At 53.9% G+C, this 18,728-nt stretch overlaps 1 protein-coding gene across 1 annotated transcript; it reads right to left on the bottom strand.

The window, feature by feature from the left end:
- Positions 1 to 4,303: 4,303 nt before the first annotated feature.
- Positions 4,304 to 7,059, bottom strand: CHC_T00006233001 (hypothetical protein). Its single transcript, XM_005718348.1, has 3 exons — positions 6,973 to 7,059; positions 6,075 to 6,831; positions 4,304 to 5,919 (listed from the first exon to the last, which is right to left on the bottom strand). Exons 1-3 carry the CDS (start codon positions 7,057 to 7,059, stop codon positions 4,304 to 4,306), a joined length of 2,460 nt encoding a protein of 819 aa, XP_005718405.1.
- Between the last annotated feature and the right edge of the window lie 11,669 nt (positions 7,060 to 18,728).

The following is an 18,728-nucleotide window of genomic DNA, read 5'->3' on the forward strand; positions in this document are numbered from 1 at the left end:
GTCAGCATGTCTGATCCGGCTTTCCATCTGGGCTTCAATCCTCGTTCCCCTATTCGTCGATATCCCTCGCCGGATGAATTCCAAGATAAAACTAAGCGTCAAAACCTTTCCCTCCTCGCTACGGCCAGGTAGCTCTCCTGCGGAGGCTCTCCGTAGTCGACAAATTCGGTTTCCAGGTACCCCTTTCCAACACTGTCCACTCCAGAGTGCCGATCCTCGTGAAGCGGACCTATCCTCTTGGCTTTCCGTTCCTTGCTCCCCTTGCCTTACAGGCAACTCTGTGGCTTCCTCTGTAGGACCTCCGTCTCCTTCCACGCGTCCCGACGAATCGTCAAAGCTCCCAAATCCGTCCATCCACCTGCAGTCGCAACCGACCCCACCATTGCCGTAACCTGTGGCTTCGGCCTGTCCATCTCGTCCTGTGCTCTCCAAGAAGGAACTCTCTTCATCTTCGCGTCTTACAGACAGCCTGGCGACGTCACCTACCGTATTCCAGAATGAATACCCTCTGCATGTTTCTCATTCCCAACTCTTCTACAGCTCCACTCCTCTTTTTTTGACTGCGCCTCCGCCCTCGCGGTCGCGGTCTCCCTCATTCCTTCATTCCTTCTCTTTTTCATGACGTGCATCCCCAATCCCCTTCTCTCTTTTTTTTGAAAGCCCTCCTATTTACTTCGCACAGGATGCCGTTGGATTGGTTTCTCACCTCCTTACTAGCCAGCCATACGGGACCCTCCATGACGTTTCTTGTGAAAGTGTCCCCTGCCAGGAGTGGTTCGGCCCAATTTAGCCTGTGCACGGAGTCCTATGACATCCCACCTCGACGTCTAGTGAGGGGCCGGGAGGATCCTCCGGTCATTCCCTCTCCTCCTTTCTGATAGCAATTCAGCAACTTGCGCTACCTCTTTTGAATCCAGCCGGCGCCGTGCTCCCTGCAGTGAAAACTCAAATATACGCGATCCTCTGACATACTGAGAGCCTTTCGTCCTGAACTCGGAATTGATTTCATCCATCCCCACATTGTCCGTCTCCGTTACTTGATTCTTCTGCCACTGCAGGTCTCTTGCTCTCGAAAATTTTTGAACACAGTAAAATGCAGCACATTCTGTTTCATCGTCGCTTGAACGCTGTATTTCTCGCGAGCTACACATCAGTAGTCGTACAGATAGCAGATTGACGTATCACATTCCCTCTCGGACCTATGATTCTCCTCTTCTCCAGGGAACGATATCTTTCATTTATACCGACCCGCATTTCCCAACGTCTTGATTCAATCTTCCAGGGTTCGCCCTTCCTTCTCACGCACCAGCGGTGTTCATATGGGCTGTTGTATGTAGCTCTGGAAACGCTTCCCTTGTATATTTTGTCGAAAACAATACGGTAGCAAGCCTTGTGTTTCGGCCTAACCAAGACAGTTTCTCCAATTCTTCATCGCGTCTACGTGCGTTGTGTCCCGGATCGGGGACATATGTAGTCAAATAAAAATCGAGCGTAGCGGAGAAACATTTTTCTCTGATCCTCTATCGCGGGGGTGGTCGGTAGCGAGGTGTTCCACCGGTTGAAAATGGTGTAACAGTATAGCTGCGATCGCCACTTAGGCATTTACGGGTTGACGTCATCTCCCCGTGAGGTAGGGAGTGTAACTTCAACGAAGCTTCGATTTCCATTGCCGAGTTGCGTCGTATCTCTTGCTATGCGCAGGATCCCCTCATCGTCGCTTCACTTGGTTCCTGTAAGACAACCGCAAATTATTATGCTTGCAAGTCGGTCGAGCTTGCCCGTTGACCTCGCCGATCTCATAAAAACAAAAAGAAAAGAACGGCTTGTTGTGACCTGGCATCCTGATGTTCTACAATTCCTGCGAACGTCTCATGTCGGCTTCGGGGACGAAGCTGTGCGTGAAGGTTGCACTTTCCAACAACATTATCTGGCATGACACGTTTTCTTAAATTAAATTTCTCGGTGGATTTCGGTGTCCGATTCGGCTGCACACACTTTTCGCTATTCAACGTCAAGAGGTACGCCGCTTCAATGATCTTGCACATCGCGCAAGATTTCCGGGTTAGCGCATCAGCTGTGGTTGTCCAATCCTCATCCAAATTTCGTGCGCTCATCCTGTCGCGGTATTGCTCGTCTGCGACTCGGTTCCTACGTCCTTCGGCGGAGTTGGCGGTGAAAGGGGGGCGGTGAGAACCGCGGTGTCACTGACGAAGTCTTCTGTCCTGTGCGGACCTCGGCTTGCGTCGTCGAAAATTCCCCTCATTCGTAGACCTCTTCACACGCGCGGTGCTACTTCCTAGACTCCCACGGGCCTTTCCCATTTTTTTCTTCGACCACGGCGTGGAGCTCGGTGACACAGCGTCACACGGGTCCCTCTCGGGTTTCATCAAAGGCCATCAACGCTCCAAGGTGCTGGATCGTCCGAAGTATGAAGCCGAATGAAACACAGCTTGATCGGACCGATCATGAGAGAGAGCCTTCCCGCACCGCCGCAAATTACCTCCTGTCCATGGCGCTCCCTCATTACTACTGTACCGTGCGTCGCGATCATGGCGCTTCTAGTTATTGCCACTCTTCCCGTTGTCTGACGACTTCCTCTCTGCCTGGCTCTCGCCGTTTCGTTGAAACTCTCGCCGTACAGTAAGGATTTCCTTCATCCGTCAGCTCCTCCTCAGCCCCGCTTTGAAGTGCGGGAATCCCGCTACGCGTGGTATCATCCGTAGTCTTGCCAAAGGCATGATTGATCTTGAAGGCCATCGTCTCCTCAGTGGCCTCTGCTGAGTCCTCGCACACTTGCTGACCGACCCCCGCTGTGCGGGGACGTTTCCTCGGCTTCCCTTAATTTTGATTAAAATTTCGAAGACTGACCAGTGTTCGATTTTCGATTTTCTCCGCCCGTCCAGCAGCTCTCTGCCGGCATCCCCATTTTTTTGATTAAATCATGCCCCACGAGGGCGTGTCACTGATCCAAGCGTCCCTTCACGTGCGCGCGGCGGCAGCGCGTGATCGCATCCAAGGAGGTGTATTACCTCAGCCTGAGACTACAGTAAATTTTTCATTCCACGGCATGGCTGGGCAGGCCATTTCATTCATGGGCGGGGGTCCCGGGCAAAATCGCTTAAGTTATTTCATTTCCCTTCTCCTCACTCTGAGGGATCTCGTTTCCGGCGACTGTCCTTACTCTCTCCCTCCGCGACGCAGTTCACCGCATCACTTCCAACTTGAGAGCCTCCGGGTGGGGATCATCCCCAATACAATTTCAACATTTCCCTTGCGGTCTTATCGCGTCCCGCATCATTGACTTCCTCTTGATCAGCCTCCCTCGCATGCGCCTCTACATCAACTGCATCTTTTCCCCTTCTTCTCCCTCGACTCGAGGGTAACCCGCTCGTCTGCCTGACACAGCCCGCTATCCCTTAGAGAATACTGTAGTCTGTTCCTCCTTTCCCCGAACGGTAACACGACACACACGCGACTACAGCACGACGCTTTTCCTTCACTTACACCTTTCCAACTGCGTTCCGCGTTCTCTTGCCTTCCGCCGTCTGGTTTCTTCCAGACACTTACTCAATTTGGCACAGTCCGTCGTGCTCAGTTATTCGTAGAATACACTTCTTCCTCGGCCCGACACACAGCGTATTAACTTGCTTACGATCGACGGCTTGCACGGGACTAGGTACGCTCGTCCGAGGGTCGCCGAACGATAGGTGTTGTAAGGCTCATTCACCTTGGTCCGCGGTGCGGGTTCTTTCTCCCTGCGTCCTGTCAAGAGACAACCGAAAGCACACAAAAAGAAAAAACCAAACCAAACAGAGTAGAACAAAAACAAAAACAAAAGTAGTGGGTTACTGTGGTCAGGGGGTAAGTAAGTCCTCGATGAGGACGATGGTCATGTGAAAGTACATGGTACAAAACAAGCGCGCGTCTTGCTCGGTCTTCAATCTTAGCAGATCGACGGCGAACGTCCCCTGTGTGTGCCGTCGGCGGCGGCGACAACAACAAAAAAAAGTAATTATTTTGGATTAACTTGCTCTCCGAGGACGGGACACTGATCTCGATTGTCGTTTCGCGTGCATCCGTTGATGACGGGGGTGCGTCTTCCGGTAGGCTCAATGCCTCGTCCGGGGGCACCGCATCACTTCAAGTCCCTAAAACGCGTCGCTCGTCGTTCCCCTCTCGTAAAGGCGTTCCGCGTTCTCTTGCCTTGCTCCTCTCGCTCCGACTTTCCTTGCTTGCGGACCCCTTCTGCTCCAAATTTCTGACTCCTCCGTGTTCCTTAACCTGCTGATTCTATTGATGATGACTATCCCACTCGCGCGCGCGCGACTTGCGGCGGCAAGGGTAACTTCTTCCTTCCGAAATACGTGACGGCCGCACTGCGGGGTAACTGCTCAATGGGCTCCCACGTCCCGTCCTCGGGCGTATAGCCGTACCATTCCACCTTGAGAATCAAATTACCATTTTGATACTCGTGGTCGGCGACCCGATCGATTACGTATTCCGTATTCTCCGTTTCCTCTCCTTTCTCTGAACTGTTCCCTTCCCCCTCTTGAAGATCTTCCAATTCGTCCTCTTCTCTGGACTTTCCGAAATCGCGTAGGTCCGGAGATGTCTCCGCTGTCGGCGCTTGACTAATTAGATTGTCCTGGTCCCCTGACGTAGGCGCACGGGTGTGAGGACATTCCTCGTCCTCCATTACCTCTCCTTCTTCGTTTAGCTCCGGCGCTCCCAGGAACTGTAGCGCTTGACGTAGGCCAGTTATCGGCGCATAGTCCATCGGGCTTGGGGCTAACTCCACCCTGTCTCGCGATACGCGTTCCTCCTGATCGCCAATGGCAATGACTACCGTATGTTGATCCGATCTTCTGACGTGATAAAGTCCTGTAGCGACTTGTGCCAGCTTGTGTTTCGGTTCGCTAGCCGTGCCCTGCTCCTTCCGAAGGAACACGTAGGACCCCGGTGGGATCTCATATTGCGGATTGCGAAGGCGTGCGTCGAAATTTCGCTTGTACCGGGCTTGTTCCTTCCGCAAACTCTTATCGGCGCCTCGCATTAGGCTCTCCAACCACGACTGCCACTTCATGTAGTATGCTCGTGACGAGCTAAAGTTCTCCAAAGTTGGTTGCACTTGTAACGCAATGCTTCTCGGCGCCCGAGCTAACACCAGCTCGAAGGGCGTAATGTTCGTAGTTCGATGAACTTGTGTGTTGTATGACAACGTCACAGCGTCGCTAAATAAGTCCCAGTCCTTGGGATGCTCTCCAACATATTTTCGCAACGCGGAAGTCAGCGTGCGGTTAAACCCCTCAACTTGGCCGTTGGCTTGCGGGTGGTACGTATTCGTGAACACATTGCGTATGCCAAGAATTCGGCATACATTCTGAAAGAATCGGGCCGTGAACTGTGTTCCATTGTCGGACAGCAGCTTGACCGGCGGTCCGTACAAGAATACCCAATGGTGAACGAAGGCTTGTGCGATGTGTGCAACTGATATCTTCTTCAACGGTACGGTTCGTACCAGTTTCGAGTATCGATCGCTGATCACGAGAATATACCGATTTCCTCGTTTAGTTGTAATTAGCTCGCCGAGGATGTCGATGGCGACAAACTCCAGCGGAGCTTTGGGCGTGAAAAGCTTCATTTCATTCGTGTTTCTTCTTAACTTCACCCTTTCCCGCGCACATGCGGCGCAATTCTTCGCGACTGCATAGCAGTCTAGGGCCATCGTAGGCCAGTAAAAAATCTTCTGATTGTCTTGTAAAGTTTCCTGCCTCCCGGGTGGCCTGCCAATTTTGCGTAATGGCTTAACCCTAGGACGCGGTCCCTTAACGATTGTGGTATTACCACTTGTACAAACTCCGCCGCAGTACGGCATAGAGTTCCTTCGAGTTCCTCGGTCTCCGTGCTGAACGTTCTCACCTTTCCGGCTTCCATTTCTTCCTTGATGCGGTTGCAGAAGGGGTCGACGGCTTGCTTGCGAATGAGCTCCTCCGGAGTGACAGCTTGGAATTGATCGAGGCGATCAGGGGCGGTCCCCCCCTCAAGAGCGATGATGTCGTCTGCCGCGTCAATACTTTCCTCGTCCTCCACTGTACCCTCGGCCGGTTCGGCTATAAAGCATGGAATTTCGTCGTCGATTTCGTCGACGGTTTCTCCTGCGGTCCGTAATCTTGACAGGGCATCGGCTTGGCTGTTCGCCTTGCCCTTCTTGTACTTGATTTCGAAATCAAATTTCGAGAGGCGGAGCCTCCATCGGATTAATCTCCCGCTGGGGTCGGTTACGTTCATCAACCACCTCAATGAGGCATGGTCGGTATGCACAATGAAGTGCTCGCCATATAGATATGGTCTTAAAGTCTGTACGGCCCAAATTACCGCTAGACATTCTTTTTCTGATACAGAATAGTTTCTCTCGGCTGCGGCTAACGTTCTTGAAAAGAACTCGATGGGTTTACGTTGTGCACCCGGGTGTGTCTGAAATAATGCAGCGCCGATTTGATAGTCGCTTGCATCGGTCTCTACCGAGTATGGTAGGTTCTCCTTCGGCAGCACCAACACCGGTGGCGCCAAGATAGCGTCCTTGAGCTTATGAAAAGCTTTTTCGCACGGTTCGTCGAATCCTTCCAACTGGACTGGTTGTCCCTTCTTCAACAGTTGATTGAGCGGATGCGCGATTTTCGCATAATGCGGAACGAATCTGCGGTAGACATTACAAAGTCCCAAAAAGCTCCTGAGCTGGGTCTGCGTTTGAGGGTACCTCACTTGTTCCAATGCGACGGTTCGCGCAGCGTCCACTTCCAATGTACCTGGCCGAACGACATGGCCCAGGTACTTGATCTTTTCGACGAAAAATTCACACTTGCGAAGCTTGAGCTTCACACCTGCCTTCTCCAATACAGAAAGTATTTCATCCACGTGCACGATGTGCTCCTCCCACGACTTGCTAAAAATTATTATGTCGTCCAAATACACCAAACAGCACTTCCAACGGAACGGAGAGAGCAGAATATCCATTGCTCTCTGAAACGTCGCTGGCGCGTTAGTTAGCCCGAAGGGCATTCTTGAGAAGCGATACAGTCCTGAGTGACACGAAAATGCGGTCTTGTCGCGGTCGCGCTCAGGGATAGGCATCTGCCAATATCCCGAGATCGCGTCCAACGCGGAGAAATCCTTGGTGTCACCAAGCGAGTCCAGGCACTCATCCATGCGCGGTAAAGGGTACGTGTCCTTTACTGTCACCGCGTTTAACCGACGATAGTCTACGCAAAAGCGCATCGATCCGTCCGGCTTCGGCACTAATAAAACGGGCGACGCCCATTCTGACTGCGCCGGTTCGATGACTCCTGCTTCTAACATCTTCTGTACTTCTGCGTCCTCGACCTCCCGAGCCTTTGGACCGGCTCGGTAGGGAGCTTGTGCAATTGGCCTTGTATTCGGGGCCAGTTCAATCCGGTGGACCGTGGTATTGATCTCACCGAGGGTCCCATCCCACATGCGGGAATACTTTTTCAACATTCGACGGAATCTTTCGCGCAGCCGGTCCGGCACGTGGCTCAGGTCGAGTTCCTCCACGTCCGGCGGGGGAGGCTCAATCCGCCGCTCCGGCTTCGTAGTTGCCGTCGCGGAGAGCTTTTCCTTCCGTTCTCCTTGCTGTTCCTCGCGGTCTTGATCCGACGGTTCGCATCTTGTCTCGCCCGTAGGCGTCTTGGTGGAATTAGGAAAATTTTCCTTCTTCCTTTCTTGAATTCCGAGAACTTCACCAATGGTGGTTTTGCTCTCGAGCGCGGCTCTCGGGTGCAGTAATAATTCTGCCACCACTTGGCCTTTTTGCACCCTGACAGGGTACGTCCTAAAATTCGCAACGAGTAAACGGAATGGCCGGTCAGGCTCAACCTGAACGACACCATTCGTGCACGTCAACCCGTGCCTTTCGTACAACGACGAGTACGGCTGAACCACAACCAAGCCCGCCCTCTTCGAGGTGCATTCCACAACGCGTTGCGTCCCTGGCTCGATAGTCGTGGCTCTTGCCACTTTACCTTAGGGGAAATTCGCTCCACTTTTCCATCATTCTCGTCCTCGCCCGGGACGAGATTCGTCTTCCCTTTTCTCGTCGAGAACCGTTTAACTATCGGAACCTCCGAGAAATCCGCCAACTCAACCGTTTTCTTATTTGGATAAATGGCTTCCACAAACCGGTCACAGTAGTCCGCGCCTAGAATTAGCGGGACGGCTAGTTTTTCGCCTACAATAAACTCGGCCGCGGCCACAAATTTTCCAAGCCTCACAGGCATTCTAATCGTGCCGAGAGTCCGGAGTGGCCTATTGTTCGCGTCGCCAATGTCTTGAGTCGGTCCGTAGGACACTAGGTATTCCATTCCAGCCGGGAGTTCCGATTTTCGCACAAGGTTTGGTCCGGCGCCGGTGTCTAATACAGACAACACCCGGCTCATCAATCCGATTGTGGGTCCAATGTCCGCGTAAACTTTGTAGTTTTTTCGCGCAAGAACCAAAATCTTCTCGAGACACTCCCTTCGCTTGACCCTGTACCAGGGTCTTCGAACTTCTTCCAGCGGATGATCTCGGGCTCGGCTTAAAAATTTCTTGACTTGAGCTGGCCCTTTGGGCTTATCCACCAATCCAACAACCTCCTCATCGGGGCCTGATTTTTCCCTTAGAGACGGGGAACGGGGCTGAGCCCCGGGCACAGTACGTCGACCCTGTGCCTCTCGCGACTCATGCGAGATTCCCCTCTCTAGTTTTCCTGCCGCTGCGGGATCCTTCTCACATCCGACGGCACGGGCCTCGCGGCGGGCCCTCTGAAGGGTTGGTTCGACCTCGGCGTTGAAGCACTCGGCGCGCTCGCCGTCTGCGAATCGAACCAATTCTTGACCTTCAGGTAACTCGTCGATGGTATCCTTAACCTCTCCATCGGAGACAACGCCTCATAATTTTCCAAGACTCGGTACATTTCCCGGAGGGAAAGAATGCACGTTGGCGCGGCGTGCCCCTTTTCATAGCAATGATAGCACACCAGTCCGTGCGTCTTGACATGATATTGCGGCCTAGGCCCTCCACGGGCCGGCGGCCTTCCTTGAAGTTGCGGCCTTCCCATCCATCTTGGCCTTCGAAACGTTGTACCCTTGTCTTCCATTGGAATGCGCGGCGCCGGCGTGTGGCCGCGCCCCCGAAACATCATCACGGGATCCGTGGGCTCTGAAAACGACTCCGTCGTGTATGCGGGCGTCGGTAAAGTTGACGACCCGCTTGCCCCGTAGTCGTCGTGTCCGTAGCCCTCCGATGGCTCAATGAACTCGCCTTCGGCTACCAACGCGCCCTCGTAATGATTTTCGCTACTTCCGTGCGCACCGCGCTCATCTGACGCGGAAATGGACTCGGCTAAATGGACGGCGGCGTGACTTTTACAACCGGGATAAGAAGCCCTCGGATCTTACCCGCCCTAATTGGTGACGGCGTCTGGATCGTGACCTTCTTGGTCTTCTTGTCCTTAGCGCGGCTCGCCGAGCCATGCGCCTTCGCGTAATTAACTAGTCTCAAAAACGAAACGTCCCGATTGTCTTGCCGGTATTGAAATACCATCGGCTTGATACTCGAATCGAGTCGTTCAATAAACATCGTCATTTGTTCTTCCATCGTATACGTTCCCACATCGATTGCTCGCGTCCGTCAGACGGATATAAAATTCCATCTCGTCTTCAGACGGTCTTTGCTGAACTTCTCGCAATGCGAGCACGGCTTGACGGATCGCCTCGTCGGTTGCGAAACTCCTCAACAACCACTGTACGGCCTCCGGCCAAACAGATACCTTTCCGTGGTGGGACCCGGCCGTCTGAGACACCGAAGTGTACTGCCTCAAGGCGATGCCGCTTAGAAATTCGGGCAACAAGCGGAACGCTTGCCCCTCGTTCATTTCTTGAGTATCAAACTCTTGAACTAATTTTGCCAAAAAATCCAACACAAGGACCCCGTCCTCACCTGTGAACGTGTTGTCCTTCTTCACCTTAGGCGGACTATCTCTCCTGATTTTTCGCACGGCGGTCCGCCGGGAACTTGACAAATATGTCTGCGGGTTCCGCAAGCGGTACGTTCGGTACGAAAGTAATTTCTTGAAGAGGTAGTTGGTCGGATTCAGCTCCTCCAACTCCTCCCATCGCGGCCCGCGCCGCGTTGCGACATCTTCGGGCTCCGCGTCCTTGTCTCTCCGCGAGGCGGACGAAGTGATTCCGCCCCGTCTGGAGGTAATTTTCTTGCCCTGCGATATTCCTTTTCCTTCCTCTGAACGATGTTCGGAATCGCTGGCATGGTTCGACGAACCGTCGTCACCATCTTCGGAAAGGCCATTCGACTCGGCCGTTGAGTCCTGGCCCTCCTGCTCGTCACTACAGTGACTCTTGCTCCGGCGTCGCAGATTCTTCTTCGAAGTCTTCGACTTGGAACTCCGCTGTACAGCGGCCTTGTCGTTCTTCGATCGACAGTCGCCTTCTCGACCCGTGGGGAGCGGCTCTTGCCCGGCGACCTGTTCAAGGTCCTTGAGACGATGAGCGGCGCGGTCAAACCTGTTGTCGATACTGCTCCTAAATTTTCCTAAGGACTCCAAGGCTTGATTCGCGTCGCGCCTCGCGTCCTTGACTGAAATTTTCAACGAAGCTAGGACCTCCGGCTCCAGACCGTCGGTCGCCTCACCTCGCTCCTTCTCGACGAGATCCACTCGAGCCGATAGCTCTCCTAAAACAGTGTGGAACTCGGATGCTTGCAACTCCAGTTGCTTCCGGACGAGGGCTAATTCAGCCTCGAGATTTTTCGTCATCTCTTGGCGAATTTCCTCGCCCATCTTCTCGAACCTGTAGGATAGGTTATCCTTGTCGGCTTCAATTCCCGTCGGGATTTCTTGACCTTCGAGATCCGTGGCCGTATTGGCCTGGCTTCGGGTGCGAGGACCTCGCTGGATCCTCGACGCCCTTGCCGATCCGCTCCTACTCGCCCCGGGACCGACGTCCCCGGGGGCGCTTGTCGACATCGCTCGAGCAAGCGAACCTACACAAAAAAATACAAACAAAAAATAAAAAAGAGACTCCGTTACCCAGACCACTTTCGTAGTACAACTCCAGATCAGGACTTTCGTAGGCAAAATTCTTGATCAGGTCTCCTGTACACCAAACTATTCTAGGTCGGGAGACCACTTTTGTAGTGCGTCTCCAGACCGGGACTGTCGTAGGAAAAGTCTGGATCAGGTCCCCTGTACACCAAAGTTTCTAGGTCGGGAGACCACTTTTGTAGTGCAGTGTGCCTGGCAGGCCGCGAACACAGTCCGACGGTCAAACAAAAAGACGAAAAACAACAGCAACAACAACAACTGACGATGGCACGCGCTACGGAGCGTTCGAGACTCCCTTTCCCCTTGTGTGGGCTTGCGGCCCACGGTAGCTCAACTCCGACGGGGGGGTAAGGAAAGATGCCCGGCCCGGGAGGAAAATGGTGGTAGAGACTTGTGAAGACTTGAGCGCTCGGCAAGTGCGGGTTGGGCTTGTCTACGAGAATGTAACCGCGGTTCGCTGGGTTGTAAGGCCAATGCTCGACGAGCGTCTTCAGCACCTTGGGTATAATTCAAGGGCTTCGACAGGGGCTTGCTCAGCACTACCCGACGGGATCGTAATTGTGTAGCAGCGCTACAACCGACGTGTTGCCCGATGGCTAAAAACACCCTCACCAGCGCGATCGCAATCGCGGTAGATGGTACCAACTCTGTCTTATACAGTAAGACCTTCGACGGAGGCGTCGTCGCAACAGCCTTCCGACGGAACTTGAAACAGTAGCAGCGCTACACAACGTGTTGCCCGATGGCTAAAACACCTACACCGGATCGGTCGCAACCAACTCCAGTGGAACCAACACAATTAAGGGAAAAATAGATGTAGAGATAGAAAAGGATAGGGAAATAAAGGAAAGAGAAAAAGGGAACCCCCGAGCGCAAAGGATGCCGTAGGCTTAGGTAAAAGGGAGCGTCTTGGTAGAGACGGACTTCGACCAAGGCGACATTCAACTCTGGCAACTCGGGTTACCTTTACTGACTTGGTCGTTAGAGGGCTAAGGTATATATCGCCCCGCCGGAGCCAGTACAGTAGCTCGCGGCGCTAGACCCTAGATCTAATCTAGTGTCAGCAAAATTAATGCTATCTAATTAACTAAATGGAATAAAATAATTAAAAAATAGTACTGTGCAATTATTCACATGTGTGTCCCCCAACCCAGACTATTTGTTATATCCAAAATATTTTCCTTTCTTTTCACCCCCCTGTAGAGCCCCATATTGCACTACAAGTAGATAGGCCCCCGGCGGCAAGTACACACACAGTAAAAGGACATCATCGTCGTTCATCAGTCTGCACGGCACACACGTGTCCTGTGCCATCACAGTACTGTACTTTACACGCGTGAAAGGCGCGGGATCTGTGCGAATGGCGTTGCGTCGTGTCTGATGTTTAATAGAATATATCTATAAGTACAGAGTAAAGTCTCGATATAGTGGCGCCTCGACAAACTGAACAGACTCTGTAAAATGAACTGCAAGTCACCAGCAAAGCGCCACCCTACCAAATAGACCTTTCTCGCATATACTCAACAAATGTGCAACAAGGAAGCTATATATAATAATACAGCAGTATCTACGTATACGTGTCACCACCACAGTACATACGGGCCAATTGTTAGAAATATAGACGTTACTGAGCGAGATAATCAAGTTTCAGAGTTACTACGCCATCTCCTGGGGACAAAGTAATTACGAGAAGACCGTACGACTACGGAAATGAGCGGTTACATCGCCAACAGCCAAAAAACTATCGATATCACACATATGGAATCCCAAGATACACATGATTGAGTCAAGTCCAAAGGGTAAGCCCGCAAAGTACTACATAAACGCTTCCCAAACTTTGCCAGCCCACATCCATCCCTGTCCTGCTCCTTCATGCACTTGCATACCCTTTTCTTTTTGCGTACCGTCCCATTCTTGCACACTTGAGTCATCCTGTTCCTCCCTTCTCCCTCTTGAGCTTGCCTCACCCAGCCCCTTTGATTCCCTTCACCATCAAAACCCAAGCAATGGCGACTCTTCGGCGCCCGACTGTCAGCGCCACCAATTCGTCCGAGGCTTTGCGCCTTTTGGCCGAAAATTATTTCGGCAGACAGTGCACGCTTTGGATGGTTGTTTCTAATAAGTTTCACTGGTCTGAAGGAAATTATGATCCTATTTTTCTGTTTACGTTGGCCATGACGAATGCGCACATTCTGAAACATCCTTTACGTGCGGACGACGGCGATCTTTATCGCCAGTTTTTGAACCGAAGAGCTGAGATTGTTGAAGCTACTGTACAGAAAAGAAAGCGTACGCAGGAGCGCTATAGGGACCGTCGCAGAGCAGGCCTAACTCAACGACTGGCCACAAGATCCATAATTGGGAGAAATTTAGGGGCAGGGGTAATGAAGGCTTCAAATTTTGACCATTAGATAGTGTGCAATTGCGCAATATTTGTAGAAATCTGCAGATAGACGTAAATGTGGCGCAACATGCCAATAGGGGCGTTGCTGCGCAGTTACAGAGGTATTGCGCAGCTATCAGTAAACAATCAGGCAGACTGCATGGTTACGCATTGGCAGCTCAGAAAACGGCATTTCCCGTATTACGGAGTTGCTTAGTAACTGCTGTCAAGACCTAATTAGCCCAGATTCCCCATTTTGCCAGGCCTACAGTGAACTGGTCTCAATAAAGAGAACTCACCGTTACAACGTACATTCCAACTGTCCTAAATGCCACAATTCACATTATCGAGACTTGAATCAGGCCCAAAAACCGCGATATCAACGTTTACAAAAAGTATCGATGCGACTTTGCCTTACAGTTTGACGCTGCATTTTTCGCACGGGCGCAATTCTTCGAGGAGCAGCGCCTTTAAATTACACGGAAGCTCTGACCGAACAAGCTGTGGATCTGTCATGACAGACTGAAGTTCCTCCGACAACGCTTGAGGTGCCCCACTGTAACGGCTGAGTGATGGCTTCCTCACAGCCTGCTCTACAGTGGGAATAGTTTCGGAGTCGTCCTCGTCCGTCCCGTCACCACCAGCCTCATCAGCCACGTCTCTAAGAGCATCTCCACCGCGGCAGCAAATTCGATCCAAATATGATATTTACCAAATCAGGGTAAAGTTTGGTCTCTACCGCGACACAAGAACGCAAATTGCATCGTAAATCGAATTCTAAATCGGCGTTTGGAGTTTTTCTCGTGGCAAATCAGGCCGATTTGCAACGAGATATATCCCAAAGCGATGATTGCCACGAGCTCGTCACAAGGTGATTAGGGCGCGCGACCATTAATTCTGATTAAATCTCACAGTAGAAACACCTGGGGTGGCGGGAAGTCAGCTAGCAACTACATGTGCGCGCGAAAAACAGAACGGCTGGTCCTCAAAAGGCATCCGAAATCACCTCCTTCGACGAGGAGGGGTGCACACCGCGGGATCTCACGTAGCGCTTCTGTCCTCAGAAATTGGAGTCATGGTACGCGGTCCGAACTGGTCGCGCAAAGAGCTCGGTCACTTGGCTGAGGCGTGAGTGGCAACAACGGAGAACCTTGTGCTCGGCATTGACCAGACCAGTGATGCCTTCCGCGTAGGGCTTCACAGGAACTTCATTTCTATGGATGGAAACTATAAGAGGCGCGATAAGCAGCCCGTTCGAGCGAAGTTTGGAGATGTATCCAAGGAAGTTTCCAAGTTCAACAAGAGTCTACGAGAGGTACGTGGGTTCAATCCTACAGGTGTGAGCGCAGACAACCTATTTGCAATGGCGGTTGCCCGGCACTTAAAGGAGTTTGTCGTACAACCGTATGGACGCTAAACCGTAAACGGAAAAGGACAGGCTGTACCTAAAAATGAGGGAGCCTGGGGGACCGCTACACTGGAGTGTCAGGTAGAATAATCCGGAACGGTAAGAAGCACCGGACAAGGGAGGTACACCGCACTGGACACGCGCAGTCGTACTGGGGTGTAGAGCAGTACGACCGGTGGCGAGCTGGAAACCTGAGGGACTTACTTAACCGTACGGTAAAAGGACTAGGGTAGGAAGTAAGGGGAGGCGTGCTTGCCTCGGTTTACCTCCATCCCGGTGCCCCCCTATCTTATACCCCCTAGTAGGGCGGTGGCACCGGACGGACTACAGTAGCTGTACATACTGTATCCAGCTTACTGTAGCTTACGGCAACTAAAAATGACTACTGTAATAACCCACCGATCGGTCGCGCACCACGTGTACACCTGCACTAGCTGGTGCCACTAACTACACGTGGACTCCCACGTGGCCACATCTACACGTGCTGGCCACGTATGTACCGTATCGGTTAACATCTTACTACTGTACTCGGCGGAGCCCCTGGTACCCGCCTAGTACAGTAGCGCCACTTGGCAATTGTACCACAGACCCCCCTTCTTAAATGACGGCACATCCTCGTGCCGTCCGTCCCGGAGGCTGCATTTTCACTTCAAGTCTTCCCACCACGGCCATCCTTGGTGCGAACATTCCGTATCGGTACTAGCCGCCGCTTGTCAGCCGACGACCTCACTGCGCGGACCCTCTCCGTCATGGACAAGCGCCGGCGCCCCGGTCGGGCAGCTTGGCGGTCTTTCGTTCGGCCTTGTGAGCCGGGCGCTAATTTCCATGCGGTTGCGATTCCTGCTTCCTGACGCGACTAACCGTATTCTATCCCCACTGACTTCTTGATCGACAGGTCCTAATCACCCTCTCTCACCCGTACAGTACTGATAACGGATCAAAGGACAGGGGGAAACCCGACGGTGCCGGCCACGACAGCGCCGGCAACACGGTCGAGGGCTGAGGCGAGACTGCCTCGCCTTCCTGTGTCGAGATCGCGCCGGGGTATTCCCGTGCAGAGACTCCCGTAGCTCGTCTGAACGGTGGGTAGGTTAAGAGCAGCGACGGTAACGCCAGCTACCCCCAACCCGCTGGAAAGGGCCGACGGCTCGACGGTAATAGAAACCTCGCCGGAGCCGCGTCTCGAGGACCGACAGGGCTTGGAATCTCTGGGAGATCGCCCGTCCAGTATTCCCGAGCCACGAGCTTGTCCACCGTCTGCGGAGGTCGGGGCGTGCAGTAGCTGCCCCGGAGATGCTCCACGGACGGATTTACCAACGGTGACACTGGGGAATAATTATCTTCGACGGTCTAGGGTCTGAGTGGGGCACGGTTGGCCCCACGCCCCCGGAAGATACCGTAAGGACTTTTACGCAGACGTCTGCCCCTGTAGTTAGAGGAGAATCCCCCTTGAGGCGGCCCTGGTGGCGACGGAGATCGAGAAAGACCCAGCGATGGGCCAGTCTCCTGCGAAGGCGGCCATGTCGGTGAGAAGTGTAACCGCAGCGACACGGATGCCGACAACGGGTGGCGAGGGATCGCCTCCTATGGGGACGGCTGTGCCATTCTCCCTGCCATCGAGGCGTTGATTCCACCGCCTTCGCGGGACAGTACCACCCCGCGGTGGTCTCTATCCAGTCGTGGCGCCGAGGCGGCTACCACGGCTTCCCAGGGGACCCCGAGCGAACGCGGCACTCCCTCGTCCGCAGGGCCCCTGCGGTTGGGGGTTAAAGCTGACGCTCCTCCGCGAGGCCGCGGGGTAGGAGAATGGCCTCTTGTGGCGTCCTCATCCTCGTGGAGGAGGGAAGCCAACCATTCGGTACAGTTTGCACCCACCTCGGGCGGGGCGAACCAGATCTCACCCTCACCGCCCGCTGGCTCCGGGGGCCAACAACTTATCCGGAGAGCCTTCGCGGCTCGGAGTAGGGGCGGCCGCCCCTCTGCGTAATTGCGGGGCAGGCGCGGCCCCCATGTCCAGTACCATCTGTCGTTGAGCGAGGGCGGTCCGTCGGTACGGTCCATGCGCGCCTCGTGCGGGGCGGACCGGAATCCCGTGCCGCTACCCGAGGCTGTCAAGCGGTCGTCGGGCGCGAGCATCGCCGGGAGCCCGGCGAAGCACCGTGGTGCGTTAAGTCGCCCAAGTGCGGGAGGTATGAGTACAAACCGCTTTAGGGGTCAATAGACGCAGTGCAAGCTGCCCCGGAGCGATGCTGCTCCGTTTTCCATCTCGGTAAAATCGGCCTTTTTCCCAGTAAAATATGCCTGATTTTCCGTTCGGGGGATCGTTCTGGCCAAAACCGGCGTTTTTCCTAGTAAAACTTGCCTATTTTTCCGTTCGGCAGGTGGCTTTTTCATTTTAACGAGCTCCGATTGGCTGTTCCCTCAAATCGGAGGCGTTCCGAACCGCCTCCCATGCGCCGCCGCGCGCCTTAATTGGCCGCGGCCTCCGGGTACAGTGCTGTATGCACCACACGTACTGTACCCCGTCCATTGCATGTCGGTGATTGAGTTTGAGGACGGCATGGCCTCACGGCGGCTCGTCCGCATCCCCCATCATCCAAGGTCGGCCTCGGGGGTGCTCATGGACCTGAGCGCTCCCCTGGACGTCCCTGGAGGGTACCGTTCGGTTGCGCTCCGCTTTGCAGGGCGCCAGGTACAGACCCAGGCCCCACCCGGAGGGCTACAGCGCCTCCCCATAAGCAGGCGCTCCTCCGGGGTAGTGGTGCCAACGTACCGATGCACGGCACCCCCCTGGAGGGCTGGCCATTTTGCCAACTCGGACGCCCCTCTTTTCCACCGGCGCGTACAGTACGCGAGGGTCTCGGCCCTCGTGGTTGCGAGGAGACCCCTCTGGCCTCGATCGGTCCCTTTCCGTGGCGGTTCGGGGCGTACGAGTGCGCCCACGGCAACTTCGCGGACAGCCCCGATTTGGAAACTGTAAAAAACCACTAGAAACCAATTAAAACTGATCTCGTTTCCAAATCGGTTGACTCCTCGTCATGACCGCTTTTTCGGAGTGGATACCCCCGGGTCCGGCTTGAGGCTGTGAGCACGATGCCGTTCTTGGAAGTGGGCTATGATTTTTAGTGAGCCCGCTAGGGGTCAAAACGTAGCCGAAAGTCGACCGAAATCGGCGGCTGGTCCGCCGGGGTCGATATTGTTCGGACCTTATACCATCCGAAGCAGCTTGACGCGGGGAGTACGATTCCGTTGTCGGCAGTGGGCTACGATTTTTATTGAGCCCGCCAGGGGCTCAAACGTAGCCCGAACTTCGACGTAATTGCAGAACCGAACGGTGTCACCCCTCACAATTTGGTCCGCGGATTTTTGCCGCAGGTCATCGCACCAGGACGGGAATGACACTTGGCTTTTTTGCCACGTGGCGGGGGTCGCCCCGCCGCTGCAGGTATCCGAGACGGTATTTATCTTGGGCACCGCGGGCGTGCCGTAGATTCCCATCGTCGACCATGGTCGACCTCGGCGGACACGTAGTGACCTAGGCGATCCCCTTGAGGTCCCTGGACTTCATCGTTTCGGATTACACGCCCGATAGGCGGCGTATACAATATTTGACACACGGCACCTCCCCGGAGGGCTGGCCAATTTTGTAACTCAAGCCCTTAGTTCGGGGGGTGACGGAGTCGACTGCCAGCCGTAGTTTAGAGGGTACAAAGACCATCGTAGTGCGTGTAGTTCCGAGCGGTATTGACGGTCCCGTAGGCGACTTCCGCCCCCCGCAAGCCTTACATGCCGGTGGTCTCAACCGGTACAGTATCCGGGAG

Source organism: Chondrus crispus, genomic scaffold (assembly GCF_000350225.1).
Source record: "Chondrus crispus Stackhouse genomic scaffold, scaffold_39, whole genome shotgun sequence".
In the NCBI taxonomy this organism is placed as follows: Eukaryota; Rhodophyta; class Florideophyceae; order Gigartinales; family Gigartinaceae; genus Chondrus; species Chondrus crispus.